Here is an 18,377-nt window from a genome sequence, read left to right as displayed (position 1 = left end):
AGGGCGATGTCAAGCATGTTTTCCCCCTTGTTGGTTCCCTCACCACCTGCTGCAGGCCCGGTCTGGTAGCTACATCCTTCTGAACTCAGCCCACTCAGTCAGTAGTGGTACCACTGAGCCACTCTTTGTAATGGGATTTGGAGTCCCCCACTCGGTACATTCTGTGCCCTTGCTACCCTCAGTGCTTCTTCCAAGTGATGTTCAAAATGGAGGAGTACTGATTCATTTGAGGGAGGACAGTGTATGGTAATCAGCAGGAGGTTTTCTTGACCATGTTTGACCTAATGCCATGTGACTTCATGAGATCCAGAGTTCTTGTTGTGGACTCCCAGGGCAACTTCCTCCCACTGTGCTGCCACCACTGAGTCTGTCCTGCCAGTGAAACAGGACATACCCAGGGATGGTGATGAAGGATTCTGGGACATTGGCTGTGCCCTATGATGCGATGTATATGATTATGTCAGGCTATTGCTTGGCTAGTCTGTGGGACAGCTCTCTCAGCTTTGGCAGAAATCCCCATGAGATAGTAAGGAGGAGTTTGTCTGGTTGACTGGGCAGGGTACATCGTTGCAGTTTCCGGTGCCTAAGTTGAAGCTGGGTTCTCTGTCTGGTTTTATTTTTTGACTTTTCCGTAGTGGTTTGCTGAGTGCCTCACTAGGCCATTTCAGAGGGCAGTTAAGTGTCAACCACATAGCTGTGTGTCTGGAGTCACATGTCGGCCAGTTCGTGTATCGATGGAAGATTTTCTTTCCTAAAGAACATCAGTGACCTCGATGGGTTTTTATAACAATCCACTCGTTGCATGGTCACCATTACTGAGACTAGCTTTTAATTCCAGATTTATTAATTAATTAAATTTAAATTCACCAACTGCCATGGTGGGATTTGAACTCGTGTCCCCAGAACATTCGTTAGGACCTTTGGATTACTCGGCAAATAACTATTGCATTACAGTTTTAGCAAATTTTAATGATGCAAAAAATAGACTGGAATTGGAAAATGTTTTATTAAAGTTGTGTATGTAAATTGAAGATGAAATCTATAGACAATTTGAAGGCAAATAATCACAATTGAATTATAATTGTAGGAGATTTATATCATGGAAAAATTCAGACAGGACGAGAACAAATGTGGTGAGAAAGTCGAAAATTATTTTCATGAGTTTAGGAATAATTTCTTAATCAACACACTACTCTGCTGAAGAAAGGAGGATTACTTGACCGGGTTCTGGGTTATAAGGGGAGGAAGAATGTGGAGGGATGTGAGTGAAATATTGAGCAAAATATAATTGGATTTAATATTGAAATAAAAAAAGAAAAGTTGAGTTTGGGGGTACTTGGCTAAATATTGTGATTTGCAATAACGTAAAAGGGACCTTGCCCAGACAGGAAAAAAAAATTAACTTGAGCTGTTTGTCAGTATTGGGAAATACTCGAACAGGAGGTGGAAAGGATATCAATTAAGTAAATTCCCAATGAAGGAGAAAGGGAATCTGTCAAAGCCTGGGGTTGAACAAAGGAAAAGGTCTGTTGGACCTGGAGCCCTTTACAGCCAAACCTGGTCTGGTTTTCATCTGCCATTCAAACACACACTTCTGTTCTCTCATTGAAACAACAACGACTTTTATTTAATAAAAGCAAAATATGCAGATGCTGGAAATCTGAAATAAAAACAAAAAATGCTGGAAATACTCAGCAGGTCTGGCAGTATCTGTGGAGAGAGAAGCAGAGTTAACGTTTCAGGTCAGTGACCTTTCATCAGAACTGGCAAAGGTTAGAAATGTAATAGCATTAAGTAAATAAAGGAAGGGTGGGGGGCAAAAGAGATCAAAAGAGGTGTTGACAGGACAGAGGGTCACAGAGAATAACTGACAAGAAGGTCATGGAACAAAGACAAAGGGTGTGATAATGGTGTGGTGAAAGACAAAGCATTACTGAAGAGAGGGTGTGAATTGACAGAAAAATGAACAGCCCTAGCCCAAAGCACAAACATGAAATAAATACAGTGGGCAGGCACATGGTAAAAAAAACAATGATGAAACAAACTAAAATAAAATAAAAATGAAAAAGAAAAAATATAACTAAAAATAAAAATGGGGGAGTCCGTCATGCTCTGAAATAATTGAACTCAATGTTCAGTCCGGCAGGCTGCAGTGTGCCTAGTCGGTAAATGAGATTCTGTTCCTCAAGCTTACGTTGATGTTCACTGGAACACTGCAGCAATCCCAGGATAGAGATGTGGGCATGCGAGCAGTGGGGTGTGTTGAAATGGCAAGCAACCGGAAGCTCGGGGTCCTGCTTGCGGACTGAGCGAAGGTGTTCCGCAAAGGGATCACCCAATCTGCGTTTGGTCTCCCCAATGTAGAGGAGCGAATACAGTATATTAAATTGAATGACGTACAAGTAAATCGCTGCTTCACCTGAAAGGAGGGGGGAGACTTCTCGGTTGAGGAAAAAGGAATTGAGTCCACAAACAGATCAGTCATGATCTTATGGAATGGCAGAGCAGGCTCAAGGGGCTGAATGGCCTACTCTTGTTCTTAGTTCATATCTGTGTAGGAGGAGAGATCTAGGGAGGTTAGGAGGGCAGTGAACTCAGGAGAAAGAGCATGATGAGGTTGAGATAGAGGTGATGATGAGAAGTTGCTTGGTGCAGATACTGAGGGAAGAAAGCAGTGAAGATAAGAAATGTTGGTGAGGAATTTAGCATCGTACTTGGGTGGGTGATAGAGAATGAGGATTTTAAATGAGTGGTGAGATGCTCAAATGAGGAAAAGGTGCCAGAGGAGTAGGTGACAGACCAGGGTCTGATTTGGTGATGAGAACCACACAGCCACCACAGCTTTCTTTGGCGGTGTCAGTGTTGGGAGGTATATCCAGGAGGGGGTCTTCATTAGGGGGAAGGTGACATCATCCCTCAGCCAGCTTTCCCTCAAGGCCATGATGTCAATGCAGTCATCCACAATAAGCTCGTAAAAGAGGAGCAGTGATAACTGATCTGCTGGCAGAGACAACAGGGTCAGTGTTGGGAGGGGTGAGTAGGATGGGAAGGAGGTTGGGAAGATTAACCCCCAGTGAGCATGCTGGGTAGGAAAGTTAGCGAGAGAATAGAATGGAGAGAGGGGTCTTGGAGAGATAAAGAGGAAATAAGGAAAAAGGGGAAGGAGAAAGTGGAGTTCAGGTTCAGAGCAGCAGCCAAAAGGCACTTGTGAATAGACACAGGGAAACTGATGTCACAAATGGTTGCACAATAAGTTTCAGATGGATAAGATAAGTGAGCTGAGAGTGACTGCCCATGACATCAAGGCAGCATTTGACCAAGTGTGGCGTCACGGAGCCCTAACGAAATTGAAGTCAATGTGAATCTAGGGGAAAACTTGCCACTATTTGGAGTCATACCGAGCACAAAGGAAGATGGTTGTGCATATTTGATATCAATCATCTCAACCCCAGGACATCGCTGCAGGAGTTCCTCAGAATAGTGTCTGAGAGCCGACCATCACCATGCTTCATCAATGACCTTACCTTCATTATGAGGTCAAAAGGCGGGATGTTCACTGATAATTGCACAGCGTTCAGTACCATTTACAACACTTCTGATGCTAGAGCAGTCTGTGCCTATGTGCAGCAAGACCTGGACAACTTACGTGTTTGGACTGATAAATGGCAAATAGTATTCCATAGAACCATAGAAATGTTATGGCACAGAAAGAGGCCATTCAGCTCATAGTGTCTGCGCCTGCTGAAAAAACTAGCCGCCCATTCTAATTCCACCTTCCAGCACCTGGTCAATAGCCTTGCCGGTTACAGCATTTCAGGTGCAGGTCCAGGTACCTTTTAAAAGAATTGAGGGTTTCTGCTTCCATCACCATTCCTGACAGTGAATTCCAGACACTCTCCATCCTCTGGGTGAAAAAGTTATTCCTCATGGATTCTCTAATTCTTCTGCCAATCACCTAAATCTGTGCCCCCTGGTAATTGACCTCTCCGCTGGGGGAAACAGGTGCTTCCTGTCTGCTCTATCTAGGCCCCTCATAATTTTGTCTACCTCAATTAAGTCACCCCTCAGCCTCCTCTGTTCTGAGGAAAACAACCCTAACCTATCCAATCTTTCCTCATAGCTGCAATTTTCAAGCCCTGGCAACATTCATGGAAATCTCCTCTGTACTCTCTCCAGAGCAATTCTGTCCTTTATGTAATGTGGTGATCAGAACTGTACACAATACTCCAGCTGTGGCCTAAGCAGTGTTTTATACAGTTCCAGCATCACATCCCTGCTTTTATTATCTATACCTCGGCCAGTAAAGGAAAGAATTCCATATGCCTTCTTCATCACTTTATCTAACTATCCTGCCACCTTCAGGGACCTGTGGACATGCACTCCAAGGTTTTGATTTGATTTAGAGATACAGCACTGAAACAGGCCCTTCGGCCCACCGAGTCTGTGCCGACCATTAACCACCCATTTATACTAATCCTACACTGATCCCATATTCCTACCACATCCTCACCTGTCCCTATATTCCCCTACCACCTACCTATATTAGGGGCAATTTATCATGGCTCATTATGAAATTTGTTTGATAACACTCCTGCAAAGCACCTTGGGACTTATTCCAATTGAAGTTTCATCCTTCGTGTTTTGAATCCACCCAGGATTACAGGTATCTTCGAGAAATACAACATTTCTCGGACTGCTGTTCTCACCACATCCTGAGATCCACACTCAGTGCCATGCACCGCCACATGTACACACTGGACCTCTCTCTCCAGAAGCACCATCTCGCCTTATCACAAAGCTGTTCTACTCCGCAATTTTATTTCATCCTTCGTCTTATAGAGTCATAGAGAGATACAGCACTGAAACAGGCCCTTCAGCCCACCAAGTCTGTGCCGACCAACAACCACCCATTTATACTAATCCTACATTAATCCCATATTCCTACCACATCCCCACCATTCTCCTACCACCTACCTACACTAGGGGCAATTTTACAATGGCCAATTTACCTATCAACCTGCATGTCTGTGGCCGTGGGAGGAAACCAGAGCACCCGGTGGAAAACCTATGCAGTCACAGGGAGAACTTGCAATCTCCGCACAGGCAGTACCCAGAATTGAACCCGGGTCGCTGGAGCTGTGAGGCTGCGGTGCTAACCACTGCGCCACAGTACCGCCCACTATGAGGTCTCTCATTTCTTCTACCCCTCTCAATATCCTCCTGTTTAGTGTATATTTATAGAATCGTTATAGTGCAGAAGGAGGCCATTCGGCCCATAGTGTCTGCACCGGCTCTCCAAATGAGCAATTCACCTAGTGCCACTCCCCTGCATTCTCACTGTAACCCTGCACATTTTTCCTTTTTATGTAACAGTCTAATTTCCTTTTGAATGCTTCAATTGAACCTGCCTCTACCACATGCTCCTTGCTTTGTTTGCTCTCCCCAAACGCATTACCTCACACTTCTCTGGATTGAATTCCATTTGCCACTTTTCCACCCACTCAACCAAACCATTGTTATCATTCTGGAGTCTATGACTATCCTTTTCATGATCAACTGCAGGGCCAATTTTTGTGTCATCAGCAAATTTCCCAATCATGCCTCCCACATTTAAGTCCAAATCATTAATATATTCCACAAACAGCAAGGGACCCAACACTGAGCCCTGTGGAACATCACTGGAAACCCCTTTCCATTCGCAAAAACATCCGTCGACCATTACCCTTTGTTTCCTGTACACTGAGCCAATTTTGGATCTAACTCACCACATTTCCCTCTGTCCCATGGGCTTTTACTTTTCTGACCAGTCTGCCATGTGGGACCTTGTGAAATGCCTTACTAAAATCCATGTAGACAACATCGACTGCACTACCCTCATCAATCCTCCCTTGTTACTTACTCAAAAAATTCAATTAAGTTAGTAAAATACGACCTTCCCTTAACAAATCCATGCTGACTATTCCTGATTAATCTATCCCTTTCTAAGTGACAGTTTATCCTATCTCACAGAATTGATTCTAATAACTTCCTGTCAGATTGACCGGCCTGTAAATATTTGGCCTATCCCTCGCACCCATTTTGAACAATGGTACAATGTTCACAGACCTCTAATCCTCTGGCACAGCCTATGACACAATCCATCCGACCCTGGTGATTTATCCACTTTCAAGGATGTCAGACCCTCCAGTGCTTCCTCTCTCATTAAGCTTATTGTATGTAATATTTCACACTCCTCTTTAACTACAATGTCTTCATCATCCCTTTCCTTTGTGAAGACAGAGAGAAAGTACTTATTAAGAACCCTGCCAACATCTTTTGCATCCACGAATAAGTTACCTTGTACATCTCTGATAGGCCCTACCTTTTCCTTAGTTATCCTCTTGCTCTTAATGTACTGAAAAAATATCTTTGGGTTTTCCTTGATTTTATCTGACTATTTTTTCCTGTCCTCTCTTTACTTTCCTAATTCCCTTTTTTACTTCACCTCTGCAATTTCTAGGCTTTCTAAAGTGTGAAGTTTTTTGTGACTGTCATCAGCTTTCTTTTTCTGCTTTATCTTACACTGTATGCTTCTAGATAACTGTGGGCTCTAGATTTGTCAGTACCAGCCTTTTTCTTCGTGGGGACACGTCTTCATTGTCCCTGTAGAACCTCACTTTTGAATGCTTCCCAATGATTTGCCACTGATTTTCCTTCAAGTAGCTGTATCCAGTCCACATTTGCCAAATCACCTCTCAGCAACATAACATTTATCTTCCCCCAATTTAGAACTTTTGCTCCCGTTTTATCTTTGTCCTTTTCCACAATAATGCTAAATCTAACTGTATTATGGTCACTGTCTCCAAAATGGTCACCCCCTCTGCTACTTCATCCACTTGCCCAGCTTCATTAACGAAGACTAAATCTAGAATTGCGTCCCCTCTCATTGGGCTTCTTACATGCTGGCTAAAAAAGTTCTCTTGAATGCAGTTCAAGAATTTTGTGCCCCCTGTGCCCTTCACACTGTTTGTATCCCATTTGATATTAGGGTAGTTGAAATCCCCAACTATTATTGCCCTCTTTTGCACTCAGAAATTTGCCTACATATCTATATTCCTCTCACTATTTGTGGGTCTGTAGTACACTCCTAGTATTGTGGCTGCCCCTTTTTTATTTCTGATCTCCACCCATATGGCCTCCTTTGATGATTCATTTCGCATATCATCCCTCCTCACAGCTGTTATTGATTCTTTAACTAATAATGCTACACCTCCTCCCTTTTTAATCTCTCTCCCTTTCCTGCCTGAAAACTCTATATCCAGGGATGTTAAGCCGCCATTTTTGCCCCTCTTTAAGCCAAGTTTTCATTACAGCGAAGATATCGTGTTGCCTTGTGTCTATCTGTGCCTTTAGCTCGTCGGCTTTATTTGCTATAGTCCTTGTATTTAAATAAATACCTTTTAACACTGCCAAATTCCTGTGCTGTACACTTTTTAACCTTTGCTTCATTTGTGTTTCGGAGTCACTCACTAATTTTCTGCTTTCCGTTCCCTGCTCTGAATTTGTCCTATCTGGAACTGCCCTCAGGTTCCCATCCTCCTGCCCATCTAGTTTAAACCATCCCCAACAGTACTAGCAAACCTTCCTGCAAGGATATTTGTCCTGGTCCTGTTCAGATGGAGACTGTTTACCTTGTACAGGTCCCACTTTCCCCAGAACTAGCCCCAATGCCCCAGAATTCTGAAGCCCTCCATCCTGCACCATCTATCCAGCCATGCATTCATCTGGTGTATTCTCCTATTTTTATACTCACCCCCATTCATGCCACACAAATGCCAGGCAATGACCATCTCCAACAAGAGAGAATCTAACCATCTCCGCCTGGCATTCAATGACTGTACCGTTGCTGAATCCTCTACCATCTACATCCTGTGGGTTACCATTGACCAGAAACTTAACTGGACCGACCAATCATATAAATACTGTGGCCATAAGAGTAGGTCAGAGGCTGGGAATTCTAAGGCAAATAACTCGCCTCCAAATCCTGTCTGCCATCTACAAGGCACAAGTCAAGAGTGTGATGAAATACTCTCCACTTGCCTGAATGAGTGCAGCTCCAACAACACTCAAGAGGCTTGACACCGTCCAAGACAAAGCAGCTCTTTTACTTAGCACCCCATTCACCATCTTCAACATTCATTCCCTCTACCATTGACGCACAGAGACAGCAGTGTGTACAATGTACAAGATGCACTGAAACAACTCGCCAAGAATCCTTTGACAGCACCTTCCAAACCTGCAAATTCTACCCCCTAGAAGAACAAGCGCAGCAGGCATATGGGAACACCACCACCTGTAAGTTCCCGTCCGTGTCGCACACCATCCTGAATTGGAAATATATCGCCATTCCTTCACTGTCGCTGGGTCAAAATCCTGGAACTCCCCTGCTAACAGCACTGTGGGTGTGCCGACACCAGAAGGATAGCAGTGGTTGAAAAAGGTCATCATCACCTTCTCAAGGGCAATTCGGGATGGGCAATAAATGCTGGTCTGGCCAGTGACCCTCAAATACCCTGATCAAAGTTTTAAAAATATGATAAAACGAGGAACAGAAAGGACTGAATTCCAGAGTTCTAAATCATGAATATATTACTGAACCCATAACTGCCTATGTTTCAACTGCATGTTGTGTTAGTTGATGCCAATCGCTGAACATTTAACAAGTTGTCGCTGAGATACAGCCCGTTACATCATCAGTGGAACATTCGGTGAAAGATGAAAAACATCGGTGGTAAATTTTATCAAGATCTTAGACCTTAGAGTGTTAGAATGTTAAAATATGATCAATTATTTATTTGTATTGTAACACATCTAGATTGAGTTTAATTTCATATTTAGATCGGAAGCAAATTAAATTGTGTTCTGTTTGTGTATGTAGTATTCCTTTACAGTGTGTGATTGTAGCTGCAGAATCTCTCACACTAACACATCCTTCTGTTCTTGATTTTCAGAACTACAGCTGTTTTGCACTTTGGAAGGTAAGCTCTTTGGAACCATTCCAGGGCTTTATTTAACAGTAATTTGATAAGAAAATTCCAGTTCCATTGCATGGGAATCCAGGAATTGTGAGGATAGAGTTGCCTTTTGCCTTTCAGGAAAAGTGTACACCTATTTTACATTCCTGTGAACCTCACATCTTGTTATGTGAGAACAACTTCCTGCTGTAGTTCACTGCCACTGGGTGGTGCAGTGTGTTAGATGTTGACCTTTGGGGTTGGGGGTGCAGTGGGCTCAGCACTGTCCTTTTGTTTTTGAAAGGGAACGTGACATTCAGGAAGGATAGGAAGCTGGGGGAAGGTGATGAGGTAGCTCTGTGAATTCAAGGGGGCATTAGTACTGTCGTGAGAGATGACCTTAATTCTAAAGATCAAGACCTAGAATCAGTTTGGATGGAACTAGAAACAGCAAGGGGCAAAAAAACATTGGAAGGAGTTGTTTATAGTCCACCAAACAGCAGAGGTAAAGTATAAATCAGGAAATTAGAGGCGCATGTCTCAAGGGCAATGCAGTAATCGGAGGATTTCAATCTACATACAGACTCGGTAAGCTTAATTGGTACGAATATTGTGGAGGATGAATTCTTGGAATATATGCAAAATGGTTTTCGAGAGCAGTACATTGAGGAACCAACTAGGAACTAGCTATTTCAGATCTAGTATTGTGCAATGAAAAAGAGCTAATTAATGATCTTGTAAAGGAGCCTTTAGGAAAGAGTGACCATAATATGATAGAATTTTACATTAAGTTTGAAATTGATGTACTTGAATCAGAAACTAGGGTCTTAAATCTAAGCAAAGGAAACCATGGCGGTATGAGGGGCAAATTGTTTATGGTGGATTGGGAAACTATGTTCATAGATATGACGATGGACAGGCAATTGCGAACATTTAAAGAACTAATACAGAGTTTATAACAAAAATACATCCCTTTAATGCACAAAAACCCAGCAAGGAAACCCAACTGTGGCTAACAAAAGAAATCAAGGATTGTATGAGATCAAAGGAAGAGACTTATAAAGTTGCCACAAAAAACGATAAGCCTGAGGTTTGGGAGCATTTTAGAATTCTACAAAGGAGGACCAAGAAAACGATTAAGAAAGGGAAAATAGAATATGAGAGTAAACTAGCGAGAAATGTAAAAACGGATAGTAAAAGCTTCTATAGGTATGTAAAAAGGAAAAGATTAGCAAAAACACATGTGAGTCCATCACAGGCAGAGCCATGAGAATTTATAATGGGGATGAAGGAAATGGCAGAGAAACTGAACAAATAGTTTGTGTCTGTCATCACGGAGGGAAATACTAAAAATGTCCCAGAAATAATGGAGCATCAAGGGACGAGTGTAAACGAGGAACTGTAGGATATTAATATTGGTAAAAAAGAGTACTAGAGAAATTAATGGAGCTTAAAGTAGATATACCCCCTGGACCTGATCTCCATCCCAGAGTGTTGAAAGAGGTAGCTGTGGAGATAATAGATGCAGTGGTGATCATCTTCCAAAATTCTATAGACTCTGGAATGATTCCTGCAGATTGGAAGGTGGCAAATGTAACCCCACTATTTAAGAAAGGAGGTATAGTGAAAATGCGGAACGACAGACCTGTTAGCCTAACATCAGTCATAGGGAAATTGCTAGGATCTGCAATAAAGGATGTGATAACAGGGCACTTAGAAAATAATGGTAGAATTGGGGAGAGTCAACATGGATTTATAAAAGGGAAATCATGTTGAACAAACCTGTTGGAGTTTTTTGAGGATGTAACCAGCAGAGTAAATAAGGGGGAACCAGTGGATGTGGTATGTTTAGATTTTCAGAAAGCTTTTGATAAGGTCCCACACAAGAGGTTAGTAAACAAGATTAGAGCACATGGAATTGGGGGGAATATACTGGCATGGATTAAGAACTGGCTAACGGACAGAAAACAGTCGGACAAAATGGGCCATTTTCAGGTTGGCAGGCTGTAACTAGTGGGTACCACAAGGATCAGTGCTTGGGCCCCAGCTATTCACAATCTATATCAATGATTTGGATGTGGGGATTAAATGTAATATTTCCAAATTTGCAGATGACGCAAAACTAGGTGGAATTGTGAGTTGTGAGGAGGATGCAAAGACGCTTCAAGGAGATTTGGAGAGGCTAAGCGAGTGGGCAAAAATTTGGCAGATGGAATACAATGTGGAGAAATGTGAGGTTATCCACTTTGGTGGGAAAATAGAGTATTTCTTAATGGTGTTGAATTTCAAAGGGTCATGGGTGTCCTTGTTCATGAGTCACTGAAAGCTAACATGCAAGTACAGCAAGCAATTAAGAAGGTAAGTAGCCTGTTGGCCTTTATTTGAAGAGGATTCGAGTACAGGAGTAAAAATGTCTTACTGCAATTATATAGAGGCTTGGTGAGACTGCTGCGAGAGTAGTTTGTGCAGTTTGTACAGGGCTTGACAGGGTAGATGCAGGAAGGATGTTTCCCCTGGCTGGGGAGTCTAGAACCTGGGGACACAGACTCGAATGCGATGCAGGCCATTTAGGACTGAAATGAGGAGGAATTTCTTCACTCAGAGGGTGGTGAATCTTTGGAATTCTCTGTCCCAGGGGGCTGTGAAGGCTCAGTCGTTGAGTATGATCAAGACTGAGATCGATAGATTTCTCCATATTAAAAACATCAAAGGATAGGAGAATAATGCAGGAAAATGGTGTTGAAGTAGAAGATCAGGGTTAATCTCATTGAATGGCAAAGTGGGCTAGAAGGGCTGAATGGCCTACTCCTGCTCCTGTTTCTTATGTAGTTATGAAACAGGTTAATTGCATTGGATACAATGGTGCCAAATATTGGAACTTTATATCACAAAACCATCAGCTTTTTTTCCCTCCACATAAGCTGGTTAGTGTCCTTTCATCTTTCAGAATGGGTAGTGCAGTGGATTAGATACTGTCCTTTTCTGCTGTGGAACCTCATAGTGCAGTGGATTAGATAATGTCCTTTTCTGCTGTGGAGCCCCATAGTGCAGTGGATTAGATACTGTCCTTTTCTGCTGTGGAACCCCATAGTGCAGTGGATTAGATAATGTCCTTTTCTGCTGTGGAACCCCGTAGTGCAGTGGATTAGATAATGTCCTTTTCTGCTGTGGAACCCCATAGTGCAGTGGATTAGATAATGTCCTTTTCTGCTGTGGAACCCCATAGTGCAGTGGATTAGATAATGTCCTTTTCTGCTGTGGAACCCCGTAGTGCAGTGGATTAGATAATGTCCTTTTCTGCTGTGGAACCCCGTAGTGCAGTGGATTAGATAATGTCCTTTTCTGCTGTGGAACCCCATAGTGCAGTGGATTAGATAATGTCCTTTTCTGCTGTGGAACCCCGTAGTGCAGTGGATTAGATAATGTCCTTTTCTGCTGTGGAACCCCGTAGTGCAGTGGATTAGATAATGTCCTTTTCTGCTGTGGAACCCCATAGTGCAGTGGATTAGATAATGTCCTTTTCCGCTGTGGAACCCCATAGTGCAGTGGATTAGATACTGTCCTTTTCTGCTGTGGAGCCCCATAGTGCAGTGGATTAGATAATGTCCTTTCTCTGGTACAAAGAGTTTTTCTCGACCAGTATGAAATTATTCTTTACTACTGCTGTTGTTGAAAAATACACTTCATGTGTGGGGGCAGAAAATTGAGTCAAACAGCATCATGTTCCACATCAATGAAATCTGTCAATTTATTTCATCATTACACCAAAAAATGATACTCTTTTGTGGCATCTTTTTATTTGTTTTCCACAGTTCCTCTTTTTCTTTACACTTGTATAGTTATTTTTTTCTTTGAGGGAGGAGGGGTGAGATCAGGGTTGTCCAACATATGACCCGCTGAAGGTTTCCATCCGGCCTGCAGATGTAAACTGTACCCGGACCATTCCTCATCATTGCCTGGGCTCCGTGACTGGAGATGAGGAATTTCCCATTGTCAGACTGCCTTTTAAAAAGGATCGCACTTCAGTTTCATAGCTGACAATTCCTGACATTGGGAACAGCCGTTTCACAACTTTGGACAGACTTGGGATTTTTCAGCAGACTTTTTAAAAAAAAAGTCAGAACACAAGAAAAGCCCGAGTCTGTCCGAAGTTGGAAAACAGTTGTTCCCAATGTCAGCAACTGTCAGCTATGAAACTCAGTTGTGATCTTTGGGGGAAAAAAACTGACCAAGCATCTGCTGAGTGTTCTCGCTCTCTGCAACTGTCAGGGGATGGCACAGAGTGCGAGAGAGAGAGGGGAACAGAGAGAGAGAGAGAGAGGAACAGAGAGAGAGAGAGAGAGAGGAACAGAGAGAGAGAGAGAGAGGAACAGAGAGAGAGAGAGAGAGGAACAGAGAGAGAGAGGAACAGAGAGAGAGAGACAGAGAGAGAGAGAGAGAGAGGAACAGAGACAGAGAGAGAGAGAGAGAGGAACAGAGACAGAGAGAGAGAGAGAGAGGAACAGAGAGAGAGAGAGAGAGAGGAACAGAGAGAGAGAGAGAGAGGAACAGAGAGAGAGAGAGAGAGGACAGAGAGAGAGAGAGGAACAGAGACAGAGAGAGAGAGGAACAGAGACAGAGAGAGAGGAACAGAGACAGAGAGAGGAACAGAGACAGAGAGGAACAGAGACAGAGAGAGAGAGAGAGAGGAATAGAGACAGTGAGAGAGAGAGAGAGGAACAGAGACAGTGTGAGAGAGAGAGCGAGAGGAACAGAGACAGAGAGAGCGAGAGGAACAGAGACAGAGAGAGCGAGAAAAACAGAGACAGAGAGAGAGAGAGAGAGGATAGAGACAGAGAGAGAGAGAGAGAGGATAGAGACAGAGAGAGAGAGAGAGGACAGAGACAGAGAGAGAGAGAGAGGACAGAGACAGAGAGAGAGAGAGAGGACAGAGACAGAGAGAGAGAGAGGGGAACAGAGTGTGAGAGAGAGAGAGAGGAACAGAGTGTGAGAGAGAGAGAGAGGAACAGAGAGAGAGAGAGAGAGAGAGGAACAGAGAGAGAGGAACAGAGACAGGGAGCGAGAGAGGAACAAAGAGAGAGAGAGAGGAATAGAGAGAGAGAGATAGGGGAACGGGGAGAGAGGAACAGAGACAGAGAGAGAGAGGAACAGAGAGAGAGGGAGGGAGGGAGGGACAGAGAGAGAGTGGGAGGGAGGGACAGAGAGAGAGAAAGGCAGGGACAGAGAGAGGATGAGGGAAGGAGGGACAGAGAGAGAGAGGAAGAGGAGGGATGGAGAGAGGGGGTGTCAGAAGGAGGGAGTGGGTGTTGGAGGGAGGGAGGGAGGGGGTGTCAAAGGGAGGGGGGATGGGAGCAGAGAGGGGGGGACAGAAAAAGAGAGGGGGGAACAGGAGAGAGAGGAGAACAGGGAGAGGGAGATGGGGTACGGAGAGAGAGGGGGACTGGGAGAAACAGAACGAGGGTGGTGGGGGGGGTGGTTTACAGGGAGAGCGAGTGATCAAGATCATTCCTGACTGAATGACATTGATCCGGAATACTCCACATTGTTGCATCAAGCTTGTGGGCAAACATTGACTACTTGTGCAAGCAAATAAAGATGCCAGGTATCTCACTCAAACAGTGTCCAACATAGTGAAGAGAAAGTAAGTCAATAAATTAGTGTTCTCATTTAAAACTTCTTCACAAAAATGTATACTTGTCGTTGTTTTGACTAATAGTAAGATAATTTTTTATGTCTCTGTCTTCCTGAAATTGTCTCACTGGCCTCCTATGTAAGACAATAATTGTAATGTGGCCCTCCATGTGAAAAGGTTGGACAACTCTGGATTTGAGGGTAAATCAACATCTGACATGTAGGAGTCTTTCAAACGTCAGCTGATTAGAATCCAGGACCAGCATGTTCCTGTGAGGAAGAAAGACAAGTTTGGCAAGTTTCGGGAAGCTTGGATAACACGGGATATTGTGAGCCGAGTCAAAAAGAGAAAGGAAGCATTTGTAAGGGCTGCAAGGCTAGGAACAGATGAAGCACTTGAGGAATATAAAGACAGTAGGAAGGAACTTAAGCCAGGAGTTAGGAGGGCTAAAAGGGGTCATGAAAAGTCATTGGCAAACAGGATTAAGGAAAATCCCAAGGCTTTTTATACATATATAAAGAGCAAGAGGGTAACCAGGGAAAGGGTTGGCCCACTCAAGGACAGAGATGGGAATCTATGCGTGGCGCCAGAGGAAATGGGTGAGGTGCTAAATGAGTACTTTGCATCAGTATTCATCAAGGAGAAGGACTTAGTGGATGATGAGCCTCGGGAATGGAGTGTAGATAGTCTCAGTCATCTCATTATCAAAAAGGAGGAGGTGTTGGGTGTCTTGCAAAGCATTAAGGGAGATAAGTCCCCAGGGCCTGATGGGATCTAACCTAGAATACTGAGGGAGGCAAGGGAAGAAATTGCTGGGGCCTTGACAGAAATCTTTGCATCCTCATTGGCTACAGGTGAGGTCCCAGAGGACTGGAGAATAGCCAATGTTGTTCCTTTGTTTAAGAAGGGTAGCAAGGATAATCCAGGAAATTATAGGCCGGTGAGCCTTACGTCAGTGGTAGGGAAATTATTAGAGAGGATTCTTCGGGACAGGATTTACTCGCATTTGGAAACAAATGGACTTATTAGCGAGAGACAGCATGGTTTTGTGAAGGGGAGGTCGTGTCTTATTAATTTGATTGAGTTTTTTGAGGAAGTGACGAAGATGATTGATGAGGGAAGGGCGGTGGATATTGTCTATGTGGACTTTAGTAAAGCCTTTGACAAGGTCCCGCATGGCAGACTGGTGCAAAAGGTGAAGTCACACGGGATCAGAGGTGAGCTGGCAAGATGGATACAGAACTGGCTCAGTCACAGAAGACAGAGGGTAACAGTGGATGGGTGTTTTTCTGAATGGAGGGATGTGACTAGTGGTGTTCCGCAGGGATCAGTGCTGGGACCTTTGCTGTTTGTAGTATATATAAATGATTTGGAGGAAAATGTAGCTGGTCTGATTCGTAAGTTTGCGGACGACACAAAGGTTGGTGGAGTTGCAGATAATGATGAGGATTGTCAGAGGATACAGCAGGATAGAGATCGGTTGGAGACTTGGGCGGAGAAATGGCAGATGGAGTTTAATCCAGACAAATGTGAGGTAATGCATTTTGGAAGGTCTAATGCAGATGGGAGGTATACAGTAAATGACAGAACCCTTCGGAGTATTGACAGGCAGAAAGATCTGGGCGTACAGGTCCACAGGTCACTGAAAGTGGCAACGCAGGTGGATAAGGTAGTCAAGAAGGCATACGGTATGCTTGCCTTCATCGGTCGGGGCATAGAGTATAAAAATTGGCAAGTCATGTTGCAGCTGTACAGAACCTTAGTTAAGCCACACTTAGAATATTGCATGCAATTCTGGTCGCCACACTACCAGAAGGACGTGGAGGCTTTGGAGAGGGTACAAAGGAGGTTTACCAGGATGTTGCCTGGTCTGGAGGGCATTAACTATGAGGAGAGGTTGGAAAAACTCAGATTGTTTTCACTGGAACGACGGAGGTGGAGGGGCGACATGACAGACGTTTACAAAGTTATGAGCGGCATGGACAGAGTGGATAGTCAGAAGCTTTTTCCCAGGGTGTAAGAGTCAGTTACTAGGGGACATAGGTGTAAGGTGCGAGGGGCAAAGTTTAGAGGGGATGTGCGAGGCAAATTTTTTTACACAGAGGGTGGTGAGTGCCTGGAACTTGCTGCCGGGGGAGGTGGTGGAAGCAGGTACGATAGCGACGTTTAAGAGGCATCTTGACAAATATATGAATAGGATGGGAATAGAGGGATACGGTCCCCGGAAGTGCAGAAGGTGTTAGTTTAGGCAGGCATCAAGACCGGCGCAGGCTTGGAGGGCCGAATGGCCTGTTCCTGTGCTGTACTGTTCTTTGTTCTTTGTTCTAAAGTGATTTTGTTGATTGGTTAACCAGCCAGAAGACAACTTAACATGAGCAAAATGGGACCCTCCCACACAATGTTCTCTTCCTCCCCCAGCTACCCATTCAATACTAGAAAAAGAAGCCACACATTACAGCTGTAATTTGCCTGTCAGTCCAGGGTCAGGAGAAACCCTTTAAAACATGTTAGGTACAGGTGAAAGTGCCAGCTGCATTGTGAGCTGATCACATGAGATGTAAATACTGTAAATCCTTCCCAATATTCCAGTCTGAGTTTTCAATCTACAGCTCAGTCTTTTTATTGATTTTAATGGGATGATTATTTTGAGGCAAATGGAACTTTTGATCCAAAATAAAAACAGAAAATGCTGGAAATGCTCAACTGGTTCAGGCATCATCTGTGGAGAGAGAAACAGAGTTAACACTTCAGGTCAATGACCTTTTGTCAGATTTAGAAAAAGTTAAAGATGTAACAGATTTTAAAAAGTACAGAGGCAGGAAAAGAGGGGAGGGAGAAGAACAAAAGGGAACGTCTGTGATAAGGTGGAAGTCAGGAGAGATTAAATGACCAGAGGGACGATGGTATAAGGCAAAAGGAGATGGTAATGGGACAAGTAAAGGAACAAAAGATGGGTCCAGCGGAGGTGTAAATGGGAATAGCAGAATCATTATCAATAACTGCTCTCTGGAAAAAATGGGGATAGAGGTTATGATCTGAAATTGTTTAACTCAGTGTTGAGTCTGGTACATTGTAAATTGCCTACGGACATTAGATCCCTATTGTTAGTCATTGGATTCTAACCCAGCAGTGATGGTGCAGTGTGAGTGAAGATACAGTTGATATTTTTAACTAACGATCAGCAATAAGTATATGATATTAAATATTCTTGTTTTGTGCAGGTTACAATGAAGTGGAAATAAATTATGGTAAGTACAGAACCATGACACAATTCAATAAAACTGTCTCGGAATTTATAATAAAACTGGAAGCACAGTTCCTGAACTCTTCAATATCAGTGCTGAAAGAGCTGATCTGATTGCATCTTTTGAGCGGGGGGACACAGAAAGTGGGGGATACAGAGACACAGAGAGAAGGAACGAGAGCAAGAGACTCAGATGCAGAGTGAGTGAGTCACAGAGAGAGTGAGTGAGTCACAGAGAGAGTGAGACACAAGTTTCGGGGGAGGGCTGGGGGAAGAGAGAAAGACAGACAGCGAGAGAGAGAGAGTGAGTGAGGAGAGAGCACGATCAAGATCATTCCTGACAGATGGACATCTGTCTGGAATACTCCACATTGCTACATCACGTGTGTGGGGAGACATTGACTACTTATGCAAGGAAAAATAATACCAGAGATCTTACTAAATCGGTGTTCAACATAGTGACGAGAAAGTAGATTAATACAGTTGTCTTCTCATTGAAAACTTGCTC

General features: G+C 43.7%; 1 protein-coding gene across 1 annotated transcript in view; it reads left to right on the top strand.

Annotated features, from left to right (window-relative positions):
• LOC137346097 (butyrophilin subfamily 1 member A1-like) overlaps positions 1 to 18,377 on the top strand; it is a 129,958-nt gene that overhangs the window by 74,426 nt on the left and 37,155 nt on the right. The window contains exons 7-8 of the mRNA XM_068009393.1: positions 8,991 to 9,017; positions 17,847 to 17,873. Coding sequence (XP_067865494.1) covers positions 8,991 to 9,017; positions 17,847 to 17,873 — 54 coding nt within the window. The remainder of the gene's footprint in view (positions 1 to 8,990; positions 9,018 to 17,846; positions 17,874 to 18,377) is intronic.

Source organism: Heterodontus francisci, chromosome 29, assembly GCF_036365525.1.
Source record: "Heterodontus francisci isolate sHetFra1 chromosome 29, sHetFra1.hap1, whole genome shotgun sequence".
NCBI lineage: Eukaryota > Metazoa > Chordata > Chondrichthyes > Heterodontiformes > Heterodontidae > Heterodontus > Heterodontus francisci.
This window is presented reverse-complemented; position numbering and strand designations above follow the sequence as displayed.